Below are 13638 nucleotides of genomic sequence, written 5' to 3'. Positions count from 1 at the left end.
TTAAAATTATTCTGAAATTGTGGTGTGATTCCAGGACATTGAAAAGCTATTTCAGACTTAATTTATGGTACTTAAGGATATTTAACCACTCAGACTATTTTCCTGGGCACCAAGTTACCCCAAATGACTCAAAGTCAAGTAGGAAAGTCTGTCTATAAGAAATAAAGGTAGAAGATGTTCAGAGACATTCTGTCCCCTTTGCAGCATAGGACATGAGACTGGATGGCAAAAATAGTTCTTTCTTGCCTTATGACCTATATATAAGGTATTACGTTTTAGGAACCCTTTTGTTTTTCCCCGAGAGGGAGAGACTGCAAAGATCATGGTGAGCTGAGTAACAGGGCAGATTGCAATCTGGTTACCACTGCAGTTCTGGGCTGTGCTTGCAGGAGCTGGAAAGTCCTTGTCGTGCAGCAGTCCTGCCTCCAGTTTCACTGTGGTTTCTACAGCTGATGGAGGATTGTCTTGAACTTTTCTGATGTGACACCAGAACATCGATGCTATTCATAGTGAATATAGCACTGCAGATGTGCTGGGAGCTTTGTAGTAGGGAAAGGCTTATTGAGTGAGGGGTAAAAGGAAAATAATTTTTTTAAAGCTACCTTTTTGAAAAGTTAATTGTAGCAGTAGTGGTGTCATACTGTAGCACCAAACGCAGTCGTTTTTATTTTCAGATGACTTTGTGAAAGGTACAAAAGAATTTTCTCCCTGCTGGTAAATGGCAGAAATAGTCCAGTAGTGATGAACCTGCATCTCTGTACTGTTTCAGTCCAGATTTCCATGTGGAAACAGGAGGGAAGCATCAGCCCTCTGTCTTGTATTTTAGAAACTGCCACTTGTAAAATGCACATTACTGCTGTATTATACAGTTAACTAGCAGGAGTGGGTAATGGGAGGGCTTTTGCACACCTGCTCCTCCTGGAACAACTTTTTCGTGGTTGGGATTTTTTTTGCTTTCAGCAGTGAATAGGAAGGCAGGGAGGGCACGCATTGTACATATGCAAAGTGTTTCAGCTGTGATGGAATGGGTTCAAGAGAGGGGTTAACTGGAGAGAAGGAAGCTAGCAGGACTCAGTAATGTGGTGAAATCGAGGCAATCCCTCGCTATCAGCATTTTATCAACAATATAACCTTAAATATTCAGTTCATCACTGATTCATCACTTTAATGTTTATCGTGATCCTTTAATACCTTGGTTGATTAGATCTATATGCTGCTGTAATACAAAGAACTTGGCCCAAGGCAAATTAGAAGAAAAATTAGAGGAGGAGGGGGAAAAGCCCAACATTGATAAAAGGGTTAATTAAATGAATTGGAAGGTAAGGTAATGTTTGCTTTTTAAAATGTGGGGTAATTTTATGTTCAGCATAATTTGAAAGTGGTGCATAACCCATAACAGCCGTGGAGTATTACTGCCTTGGAGTGAGGAAAGAAAATAAAGAATATGTAAAGCAAATAACTTACCAGTATGGTATGTTATTAGTAATTTTAGATGTGTTTTTGAGGCATTGTTTTTTATTAAAAGCTGTTTAAAATGTATGGTGATTAGAAACTGTGGCAAGGGGAAAAAAAAGGCTTTGTAGGCTTTCAGAGTTGGGTATATGAAAGAAAGCACACAGTTTATCATAGTTCTAGTCCAGCAAAATCCTAGGTGTACACTTAAGGGAGATATTTACTGGACTGAGTAATATGTGTTGATGAAGTACATTGAGCTAACAAAATGCCTATTAAAATAGAATTTATTCGCTGTAAAATCTCTACCTGAAGAATCATTGTAAAGCAGCCAAAATGTTTTAAAATAATCATAATGTTTAAAAGTAATTTTTAAAGTATTTCTGAATTGGACAAAACAATGCAGGGTTTTTAGTATAATTTTCTGTATGCTTCTGAATGGGTAACAATGTTTATTGTGAATTCAATGTACTGATTGAAACTTAAGGACAGCCATGTGGACTAAATGGCCAGAGTGTAAAAGTGAGATTCATGTTTTAAGAAACAGATGAGGCTTTCCTTTAGCTTTTTTGGTCAGTACTTCTGCCATTTGCATATCAAGTTTAATTGCAAAATAAAGTAATGATCTGGTACGGTTAGTTTGCCAGTTGTATTTCATGAAGAAATGCATACACATTTCTCCTATATAAACTCGATTGTACTTAACTGACAGAAAATATTTACCTGGAATCATTACTTGTTCCACTGTTAAAAAACAGTAAGCATACCATCCCACTTTCTTTATATTAATTTACAGATCTGCAATTATGTTGGACCTGCAAAAGTAATTGTCCAGTTAGTAACTAATGGGAAATACGTCCACTTACACGCTCACAGCTTGGTGGGTAAATTCTGCGAAGACGGAGTGTGCACGGTTCTGGCAGGACCCAAGGACATGGTTGTAGGGTAAGTCTGGGAGCTCCTCTGGAAACCTGAACTGTGGGGGAAGCATCAAGACTCTAAAAAGCAATACAGAAATACTCCTGAGAGGCAGCTCTGGGGAGCAGTTGTTTCCACGCTCTGATCTCTGTTTTTTTTGTATCATAAATGGAAAATTTAATGGGGTTTTTGTTCACCTTTGTAGAATTTTCCCTAAGCAGGCTAAATAAATTTAAGTAACTAATTTTTTACTTAGAATTTGTACAGTTTTAATCTCTTGGTGTGCAGTCTAAATTTGTGTTGTAAGTCCATTCTTTAAAAGGAGTTTTCATCAGCGAAGGGACTAAAATCAGTGTTAGCATTTTGTTACCTCTTTGATCAATATTTTACTTCTATTGAAACCTGTCAGTAGAAATGTAATGGAAAGCATTAAGAAAATAGGATTAGTAAATTTGAAATTAATGCAGGACGGGTATAAACATGAAAATACTGCATAAGTCCAACTTGTAAAGTTTAAAGCAGAAAGATTGTAGTGAAATTGTAGTTGGCCTGTTCTTGTTTAATTTGAAAGAATAATTGTTTATATCGGTAAATGGAGCTGAAGCTCCCAACCGTGTTTTGAGGCTTAGATCAGGTTTCATGCTGGCTGTGAGTTTTAGTTCTGTGATCTCAAGAATGTCTTTGTTGGTGAAGATGATGAAGTTAAAAAAGCTGAGAAGGTTGGGAGAGAGAGATTCTTTTAAACTGTAACTTTTGATGTCCAAGCCCAGTGCACTGACTTTACCGCGCACAACAATTTAAATAGCTTCATTTCAAATGCTCCTTTTCATCTTGAAAAGTTTGGCTCATTTTCTAACCTGTCTTGTTTTTCATCAGATGTTTAGAACTAGCTTTCCTGTCCTCACTTGACCCACATGAAAATTGAGTTATTGTCTTGTTTTCATACTTCCAAATCTAATTGATTTTTCAATATGCCAGCAGATTTTTACAGAAGCACACCTTGTATTGTGGAAATTTTCATTCAAATAGATACCCAAAGTGTCTTGCAGAATGACCAGATCCTTCCTTAAAATATTTTAATTGTAAAATACTGCACTGTTTTCAGCTTCTTAGCTTGCTCTCCAAACCATTTTCAACAGATGGAGCATACTCTGAGCAGTTGCTCTGCTTAACAGACACACAGAATGACATATTAATGTCAATGCTAAGACACAGGAAATAAAGTGTGACTACCAGATTTTCCAACATTTTTTAGTTGCTTTCCCAGTGGAAGTCTGAAACCTGACAGATTACTACTTATACCATAGGAAAGTGCACCCATATGATCGCTGTCATATAATGGTGCACATTTTACTTGTTTTGTGATCTTGACTGAATATTTCGTGATGGAAAATTCTCCCTCAAACACTAACAGGGCCTAAATAAGCCTGTAGAGTCCTTCTGTAGACTTGGGTTGTGTAGCTGCCTCTGGTAAGAGAAAGGCTGCCTACAAGTCTGGCCTAAAGCATTCCCCAAATCAAAATTTGACAGGTTTGCAAATCTTGGAATACTTCATGTCACGAAGAAGAAAGTGTTTGAGACTCTGGAAACACGCATGATAGATGCTTGCAAGAAGGGATATAACCCAGGACTCCTGGTGCATCCAGAACTCAGCTATCTGCAGGCAGAAGGATGCGAAGACAGACAGCTGACTGGTATGTGAAAATGATGGCCTGGTTTTAATTGGACTTTTATTAAAAACAGGCTGAGCTTCTGAAAACATAGATTCCTAGCTGGAAAAAGACCTTGTGTAGGACAACAGCCAATGTGCTTTTAAGAGGTGGTGCATTGTTGCCCTGTTTTAGGGAATCTGAAAGCAGTCTGCTCTCAATGCATATGTGAGAATGGAGAGACTTCCTTCCACAACTGCCTGTACCAACCTCTGCACTTGTATTCCATTGCTCTTATGCTGTTGAATAAGCTCTTAAATAGAGTAATTGTGCATTAAATTATTGCAGCAAGACATGATATCCTTAATTAACTTAGGGACCTCCTTTTGAGAGCACTGTTTCATTCAGCTGTGTTTCACCCATATTGCTGTAACACCTGTGGGCTGCGTTGCTTTCAGGTACTGTATAGAGGGGCCAGCTGTCTTTTCATCACTCGTAACACCAGGAATTCAGGTGTCCTCAGGAGTGGCCTCCATCCTTTTTGCAACTTTTGTAAATTGAGAACAGAAAGTAGTAATTTTGTAATTTTGTCTTTTAATTGTGTAACTTGAATAAGATCTGATGCAGATCTTATTCTGTCAGATGAACGCAGTATAATTTGAATAACTTCCAATGGATGCTAAATGCAAGAGAAGACATTTCCTCCTTATCCATGCCTTTGGATATTTGTTTGTTCTCTCAGTTTTGTTAAGGATGCCCTACCCTTTGCTTTAATTCCTCTGTCTGTCGATTCCAGAACGGGAAAGAGAAATCATCCGCCAGGCAGCCATACAGCAGACCAAGGAGATGGATCTCAGCGTGGTGCGCCTCATGTTCACAGCCTTCCTTCCCGACAGCAACGGCAGCTTCACACGCAAACTTGATCCCGTTATATCAGATGCAATATATGACAGCAGTAAGTATATTTGGTTGTAATCAGTTTTTAAATTAGGAGCAGGCTTTTGTTCACACAGAAATGACAGGTAGATATCGCTGTACATAGACTCATCTAGCCCTCCCTGCCTGGTATTTGATGAAAAACAAGGATCCCGTGGATAATGAGCCCCATGTCTGTCCATGGACATACAATATCATTCTGGTTTTAACAGATAGTGATGTAAGCCATAGAGGGAGATTTTATTTTGCTGTTAGCATGTTTAATCCTGCTGCTTTTATTATGAAGATTTTGTAAGTTCTCTCTATATCCATAAGAAGGGCTTGAATTTTGAAAGGTTTTCAGTTGCTTTCTGTGACAAAGCATTATTACACGAGATGTGAGGAAAAAAATTATTTTGCTTCTATCTTTGTTGAGAATTTGACACCTTTCAGTTTTGCAGACCATCTGCTTGTCCATATTTTAAAAGATAATGCAACCATTTCCTTTAGACCTGTCAGTATTTTTAGAGCATTCCTCTATTTGTCTTTTTTCTAAGAGAATTTTTTCACTTCATGTTTTCCCCTATGCTGTTAAATTATAGTGACTCATCTTACTTGAACTCTTTCTGCTGCCTGAATTTTCCTTCCTGAGTCTGTGGGATCCCATGTTCTTGATAGTCATTCTGTAATGACTCAGGAAAAGTACCTTTTTTTTCCTTTGTGCATCAGTCATGTCTATATTATTGCTTTTTAAGGGCAAAGTCTAGATCAAAAGGTACTAAATGCAACTGTTCTGCTATAGTCTGTGCCTTGCTGTTAACTGGGCAATGTAGGTCAAAAATTTTGTCCTAAACTAAGGAGACAAACAAAGGTCACATTTTGGATGCATGTTTCTGCTATTGTAAGTTGCCACACAGATGTCAGTTACTAGTTTCTGATCTCCCAAGGTGAATTGTTGAATTGTTGATTGCTAATTTCAGAAGATCTTTCTTGGGTTTTGTTTGGGTTTTTTTTTTTTTTTTTGGATACTTCATTGGCACCATTCAAGCCTTTGCAGAACAGACATAACTTGTGTTAGCATAACTTGCCTGTCACAGCCGCTCTCACTTATCAGATGATAGTTCTGTCTTGAGGACCAATAGTTGTCTGTAGATGCCTCTACTAGGATCTGTGGAGCTGGGCTTTTTTATCACTGCCCAGTACACTGGCCAAAAACTGGCATGCTTTCAAGTAAGCCACAGTGTAAAGCAAAGCACTGTAGATAGCAAGAAACAGGAAACAGCTCTCAAGAGTGTCACTCTGTCAGAAAGCAGGGAGGAAAAAGTTAGATTCTCTTGTACAGCCCTGTTGTCAGAAAATGAGTGCTAGTGCAGGGTGCTGGATGCAGTTCAGTGCTGGGTTACCTTGCTAGTGCAGTAATTGTGCTGCAGTGGCTGGGACCTTGTTTTGTAGTTCACCATTCAGTCAAAGCTTAGAAGAGATGAGATTGTCTTTCATATGAAAACCCCTTGATTTATTCATGTTTGAAAAAACACAGACAAATTCAGGTAGGTTGTATTGGAAGCTTGTCTTTCTATTGCATTTCTGTGTGTTGTGCTTGGTTGTTGTTTTTTGAAGTCTAAATTTGTTACAAAAGTAAGCAGGTTTTTTTTTTTTTCATCTTCCCTTTCAATAGAAGCTCCCAATGCCTCCAACCTAAAAATTGTAAGAATGGACAGAACAGCAGGGTGTGTGACAGGAGGGGAAGAGATTTACCTGCTCTGTGACAAGGTTCAGAAAGGTAAGAGTCATGAGTACTGTGAAGCACACCAGGATGTTCATCTGGAGTACACATAAAGCCTCCTGTGCTCTCTTTAGTGTTCCACTCTGATAGGCTGAGTGCTTACAAATCCTGGTGCACTTTCTGGAAGTCAAGGCAGCAGTCCAGAGATTTAATAAATCACAATAGTCTATTGCAAAGCAAATTCAGCTTCTCTTACCTCCACAGAGACCATGTGATCATCTTTGTTCTTCTCAAGTTTCTGCCCTTGCATGTGTTCTGGAATTTTGGGGGGTGGTGGGTGCTGGGTAATGTTTGACTCCATTAACTAACATCTGCTCCGGATTATTCTAAAATTTCTGATTTATTATTAAGTTCCTCATTGTGAAGAGTAAGTATGAGTATTCTCTGTTAACCATGGATGGGAGCTGAATGTGTTCAGCACTGCTGCTGCTAACTTCACTTTTATGTATATGCTTCTGGTAGAGGTTACCCAGTGTAAACAGGTACTTCAGACAGGTTCATTTTCAGTCTCTTCTTGTGGCTTTGAATGTGAGAGCATTTGGCAGTGTGGATTAGGGTACTTTGATTTTTTTATTGGAAGATAATGGTTAAATGTGGTTTGGTATATTTGGGCTAAGTGAAAAAGAAAAAAGATGGGAGTGAGGGAGATCCTTTGTATTTTTTAGCTACAGGGAGTATTTGGGATGCCCTAGTGTAGATTACGTGGTAGAGTGGAGTGAGTGCCCTGTTCTCATCTATTTGGAAACAGTCCTTGCTCATGTTGTCAAAACCACTGTGACATTTTCTGTTGGTGCAGGCTGTCCTTTTCCATCTCTCTTTCTTCTAAATGCCCTTCTACCACTTAGGGAAGAGAGAAAGCTTTGGGGGCTTTTAGGGACTTTGAAAGAGCTATTTTCCTTTAATAGTGCATCTACCCTCTGCTATCAGGAGGACTGAGATAAAACATAACTGTTACGCACAAAATAAATAAATAAATGTCTGACTCAGTGGAAGCCCTGAGGTGGGGTTTCCCCTCAGCCAGACTGGGGTTTCCCCTGACCTCACTGCCTTCAGAAACCTCCTGCCTGAAGGAACTTGAGCATGCAGGACAGCAGGGCTGGAAGTGGTGGTTCACAGTCTTGAGAATAGCAGGTGGGGCACCAGGGGAAGCAGTCTGTCTGCTACAGAAGCCTGTGCTGCATCAGTTGCCCTAAAAGACAATAGGCTTTTTCTTAGCTTTTTCTCACAGGAGTGCTGTGGAAGGAATTTACTAGTGAGATGCTTTTCCTAAAAATATAAATAAATAAATGGAAAGAGAATAAAGAAAATTTGTTCAGAGGAGCAGAAGCCAAATGCCACGTTTCTAACCTGTGCCTTTTGGGGGTGAAGGATCCCTGCTGCCACACTGCTGGCTCACACCCCCCCAGTCTCTGAGCTGCAGCTCCACCGTGGCACTCTGCCAGCAGCAAGCGGAACTTGAACTGTGGCACTTCAGGTTTTGCTGCAGTTTTTTGAACTGAAACTGTTGGAGGAGAGAGGGTGGTTTCTACATTTCACGCTTCAAGTTCTCCCCTCCTTACATGTTTGTTCCAAATAAGGCTCCTCTGGAATGTTTTATAACCCTAAAATAGGAAGATGATGTGAACCTAGTTCTCTTTTTACAGCTCAGTAAATAGCAACTTCAGTGAAGTCATTAGGATTAGGCCGATGTAAATTTGATGTTGGAAATGGGTTATTTCTGCTGTTTTCATAAAACAGATAAAGATAATTGATGTATTGTGTAGTATTTTCATCCAGCCAAAAAGTAACCATGTTGATACTTATCTGAAATAACCATAGCCAAAGGTTAAGCAAATGCACAAACATCGCAGAGTGTTACTTTCATTCTTTGCAGATGATATTCAAATACGTTTCTATGAAGAGGATGAGAATGGTGGTATGTGGGAAGGCTTTGGAGATTTTTCTCCTACGGATGTACATAGACAGGTAAGCAACAGAGCATTTGTCCTTTGTTAATGATTCTCCCATCTCTGTAAGCTAGGATTATATTCTAGTTTGTAAACTATGTAAAAGCATCTGTATCTCATAGTGACCTCCTCTTTGAGTCATTGCTTCCTAACAAAAAATTGAACAGTTCTTTAAAGACATCTGGAAGGTGACTAGGAATACAGTGCAAGGATATTAGGAGAAAGCCCCATTGCTTTAACATGCACCCCCTGTAAAATGGGATGGGACATACAAACAGCTCTGAGAGCTCCTGTGAACACACTGAGAAAGCCACAGAAGACATGCTAAAGGATGAGGGGACAAACATGTGCAGTACTGACATATGGGATGTGGTGGCACTTAGCATGGCAGTTCTGTCTTTCCCAAAAGGCTCTAGGAGTCAACTTCAGAAGTGAAACTGAAAGCTAAAATGGAAGTTTATTGTTGTAACAGCCCTTTGCTCTGAACTTTTGCCTCCCGAGCCCTAAACTAACATCTTCAAAATAGTGCAAATGTAAAAGCCAAGTTGTCAAAAGCCATGCTCTGTGACAGATATGCTTGTCTTTGTTTCCTTCACAGTTTGCTATTGTGTTCAAAACACCCAAATACCGAGATGTCAATATCACAAAGCCAGCATCTGTATTTGTACAACTGCGTAGGAAATCTGATCTAGAAACAAGTGAACCAAAGCCTTTTCTCTACTATCCAGAAATCAAAGGTAACTCATTAAACCTGTTCTACAGATGGGGCATGGAAACTGAAGGGTCCCTAGGAATGGTTTTCATAAGATAGAACTGGTTGGGTGAGGAATTTTTTTGTTTTAGCTGTTATTTTTAGAAAATATATTTGCCTCCTTGTTTTGGACAGAGTCAATATGGAGTGTGGTAGGTTTATAATGGGTTTTGTAGGTGATGTTGTAGGACTGGTAGGCAGTAAATCCATGTGTATTTTCTGAGGCTGGTTCCTTGCAGATTCCCTCCAGGCACACATGCCTGTTCATACAGTAGATGGCACTCTTCCTCTGAGTTTCTGCCAAATAATACCTGAAGAGATTTTGCTGTCAGTACTCTCAGATGAAACCCTAAACCACAACCTCTTTGGTGCCTGGTGGAAAAGGCACAAATTTTGCAGTTCTCACCTTTTACCATCATGCCAATGTCACTGATGTTTCTGTATTTTCCAACTGCCTGTAGTAGTTAAGTAAGCCCAAGACATATCTTGTGCCAGCAGGGAAAATGCTGTTTCAATCTCTTGTTTAAAATTTTAGTTGCTTAGAAGAAGTAGAAGAATAGTCAGTATTGGATCTGCTTCCTAAATTATTGGTGAAAAGAAGTTTAATCAGCAGATCTGTGCCCTTTGAAGTCTGCATTTGAAATGTTTGACAGGAATGACGTTGGCAGTCATGGTTTTAAATGCCAATAATGTTGATGATATGGAAATGCCTTGAGGCCCAAGTCATAATTGGTGTTTCATTGTATTAAAATTATCTTTCTGCTTAGGAGTTTACCTGCCTGCAGGTTACACTCCTGAATTCTAACCTTGAATGTTTTCTGTGCCGAAGGTAGAGCCGTGTTGAAATCAATTCCCTGTCAAAGTCTCTAAAATAAATGTGCAATAGTGGTGAGAGATTCAGGACAGCTGAGGAGGGAGTGGTGGTGGTCCAAGTGAGTCTACTTCACAACTCTTAGAATAAAATAGCATAAAGCATGAATTCACAAAAGCTTCCAGAGCTGCCAGAGGATTTCTTCTTGGTAATGATTTCAGGAACCTCTTGCACAAGTGTTAAGGGAAGTGTTCAGCTGCAGAGCAAAGTTGCCAGATTTGAAGCAAACCTTTTTTATGTGCCTCTTAATTGAGTAAAATTAATTCAACATTTTCAGGTCCCCTATACAACCTCATCATGAAATTACCATTTAGGAACTATATTTTTCCCTTGTTGCAAATGTTCCCACAAACTTAGACCCATGTATGTGGATTTTTTGTGTTTCTCTGACTAGACTACTCTCTAGGGTTTTCTCTCCTCGTCAGTGTGAGTATGCCTGATGTGTGCATGCATACATACTTACACATCATGTTTACCTGGAAACAATGCACGTGGCTATGTCAGTATACTGTCTCATGTATTCAGCTGTCTCATCGGAATCTGACTGTGCCTGTGCATGAAATTTCTTTTTGTCATATGCCTGTTGAAAACTACTAAATGGTTTAATAAGCGAATGATATTTTTTTCTTTTCTCAATAGCTTTACTGGATTTTAACCCATGTAATGTTTGTATCCCTATTTTTATGGCTCTTGTCATGGCATTTTCACTTTCCCCAGTCATTGGGATAGTCCTTTTAAATCTTTGTGTTTTGTTTTCCAGGGCTACTAAGTCTTACTTTGTACTTACACTATAAAATAAATTTAGGCTTTTTTTTTTTCTCCTGCTACTCAGCATGGTTTGACAGTAATATATCCCTGCCTGAAAATAAGTTGTCTTTGTTATAGCTGCTGCTACGGTATTTGAAGTAAATCATTTCAAGCAAGCACGGTTTTCACCATTTCTTGCCGTCCCTTAAACAAAAGTTGAAAAGGCACTGCAGGTACTCTGCACTGTTGAAGCTCAAAAGTGCCTTGTGATTCTCAGATAAAGTTCCATTTCTGAAGCAGATTTGCTTGGAAGAAGAGCATGTGCTTATATTCCCCAAAGGCAAATTTTCTTCAACAAATTTGGGGTTTGGAGCACTTGGGCTGATTCATGACTTGGCTTAGACACTGAAGAATTTCAGGGCCACTGATCTCCAGGGCTCTCAGTACACGAGACACTTTTGAAGGAAGCTCTGAGCCCCCCAGGACATCTCCATATGTGTCCCCTGAGTCTGAGCACAAGGCAGGGACGTGGCTGAAGAGACCAAGCAGGACCAAGCGATGCTGCTGGCCTGACTGGGGACTTGGCACTGGCTTGTTCTCAGAGGAGTTCTCTCTGCTCCAGTATGTCCAAAGATTTTCTGCTATTTGGAGCTTGAGGAAAGTTGACTCTTCTACCACACTCTGCATTTTCCTTTATAGACTAGTAACTGTAGTGAAGCTTTCTGTATGCACACCCTGTGTGTGCTGTGCCTGCCACCAGCAGGACTGACTCCCTATTCTTTCTGTTCCTTCTATCCCAGATAAAGAAGAAGTGCAAAGGAAACGACAGAAGCTCATGCCGAACTTCTCCGATGGCTATGGTGGAGGCAGTGGCACTGGAGGTGGTGGCATGTATGGAGGGGCAGGTGGTGGTGCTGGCTCTGGTAAGGCAGCAGTTTTGGGCAAAGAGGGGAAAGAGGATTCTACTTTGAGAGCAGGACAGATGTTTATGCTGATTTTTTAAAATGTAAAGAGGATTTTGTCTCCTAGGCATGTACGACCTGACTCCGTTGCCTTTATTCTACTGTTACTCAATTCAGTCAAGCATCTCCTTATCCTAAACACTTCATCCCATTTGCCTTCCCACTTTGGAAGCTTTTTTGCATCCTAGGGCTTGGAGGTGCTGAAATTCATGAGACAGCTCAGTTAACTATCATTTTGGGTGTCTAAAAATAAACAGGTTCTGAACTGTTTCTTGGACCACAGTTGGAATTTGGCAAATTAACTCTGTTAGTGCAAAGAGCTGTTAAAAAATTGGAGATACTCTTTAGTAAATTTTCTACTGTGCTGTATCTGTGAAAGTCAGAGTACATCTGATATGCAGGATCATGAGAGCATTGCTTTGGTTCTTGCAGCTGAGCATTAAAAACCTATAGGTCAGCAAATGTCACCTGAACCACAGCCCTTTTTTTAGAGCAGGGAATAGAGCAGCAGTTTTCAAATTGCTACATGTGTTGCTGGCAGCACACCTATAGCATAACACCAGAATACAAATGTGTTGTTATCACAAAGATTCAAAAGCACAGAGGCAGCTTGTGATGTCTCAGTTGAGTTTTAGAGGAAAGACATAGCGATGCTACATTTGTGTGGTGTTATGGATGTTGGGATAGAGAGTGTCACTAGCCAGCCACCTAGAATTTCTTTGGATTTTTGTATGAGTAAGAATGGGGAGAGCTCACCTTTAGCCTGGAAAATTAATTGGATGGAATAAAGCTGAAGGTATGCAGAAAACAAAATCTCAGTTCTTTAGGTTCAGTGTTGTTCTTGATGGTGTTCTCATTGTTGTTAGGATGTAATTCTATTGATTCTTAATCTTTCTCCTTTCTTTAGGGTTCAGTTTTCCTTCATATGGATACTCTGCTTTTGGAGGGATGCATTTCCCTGGCACAACCAAGTCCAATGCTGGCATGAAACATGGTAATAGCAGCATAAATGTTTGGGTTTTTTTCCAACAGCTGAATTGAGTTTGACCTGTATTTTTTTCTACAGTATGAGCCAAAGTGTCAGGCAGGTCTAGCTGAGTGTGCTGGACAGGGCCTCTTCTCAAACCTCTGGCAGCAGAGGGGTTTGTGTAGCCTATACTGCCCTGCTTCTCTTTTTTCCTCTCAAAGTGTAGTTTCTTTTTACTGTGCAGTCCTGAGCAGCAGTGACCAAAACCCCTCCACATGCTTCTGTATTCAGTATATTGTTTCAAGCAACAGCCTTCTTGCTTGCTTGAATGTGCTGATTACAGATGACCCAAGGACTAGACCACAGAAAATGTATCTTCCTTTTTTGCCACAGTCTGGTACTACCCTGTAGCCCCAGAGAAATCAATGGAAAAGATTAAGTTAATAGTAAGGACACTCTTGGCTTCCTAAAATAGGCAGCTAATTTCAGATGTACATGTTGATCACTCCGTAGATACTTCCAGAGTCTCAGGGATGAATTCGCTGGTAGGAAAAAACATATTTCTGAGTAATTCTGGTAGATTTTGTGTGAGTACTTCAGACTTACATTCTTGTACCATGAAAAGAGAGGTAAATCTATTGTAGTGTATAAAAGTTTCTTTCTAAAGTAGAGGCTGT

At 39.8% G+C, this 13638-nt stretch overlaps 1 protein-coding gene across 4 annotated transcripts in view; it reads left to right on the top strand.

Annotated features, from left to right (window-relative positions):
- The window catches only part of NFKB1 (nuclear factor kappa B subunit 1), a 57545-nt gene that overhangs the window by 27578 nt on the left and 16329 nt on the right, over positions 1 to 13638 (top strand). For all 4 annotated transcript variants that reach the window (XM_038136292.1, XM_038136294.1, XM_038136293.1 and 1 more), the window contains exons 6-13: positions 2249 to 2397; positions 3901 to 4064; positions 4816 to 4974; positions 6610 to 6714; positions 8591 to 8682; positions 9262 to 9400; positions 11833 to 11955; positions 12902 to 12988. In XM_038136292.1, coding sequence (XP_037992220.1) covers positions 2249 to 2397; positions 3901 to 4064; positions 4816 to 4974; positions 6610 to 6714; positions 8591 to 8682; positions 9262 to 9400; positions 11833 to 11955; positions 12902 to 12988 — 1018 coding nt within the window. The remainder of the gene's footprint in view (positions 1 to 2248; positions 2398 to 3900; positions 4065 to 4815; positions 4975 to 6609; positions 6715 to 8590; positions 8683 to 9261; positions 9401 to 11832; positions 11956 to 12901; positions 12989 to 13638) is intronic.

Source organism: Motacilla alba, chromosome 4 (assembly GCF_015832195.1).
Source record: "Motacilla alba alba isolate MOTALB_02 chromosome 4, Motacilla_alba_V1.0_pri, whole genome shotgun sequence".
Taxonomy (NCBI): Eukaryota; Metazoa; Chordata; class Aves; order Passeriformes; family Motacillidae; genus Motacilla; species Motacilla alba.
Note: the sequence above shows the minus strand (reverse complement) of the source record. Positions and strands in the feature narration are given on the sequence as shown.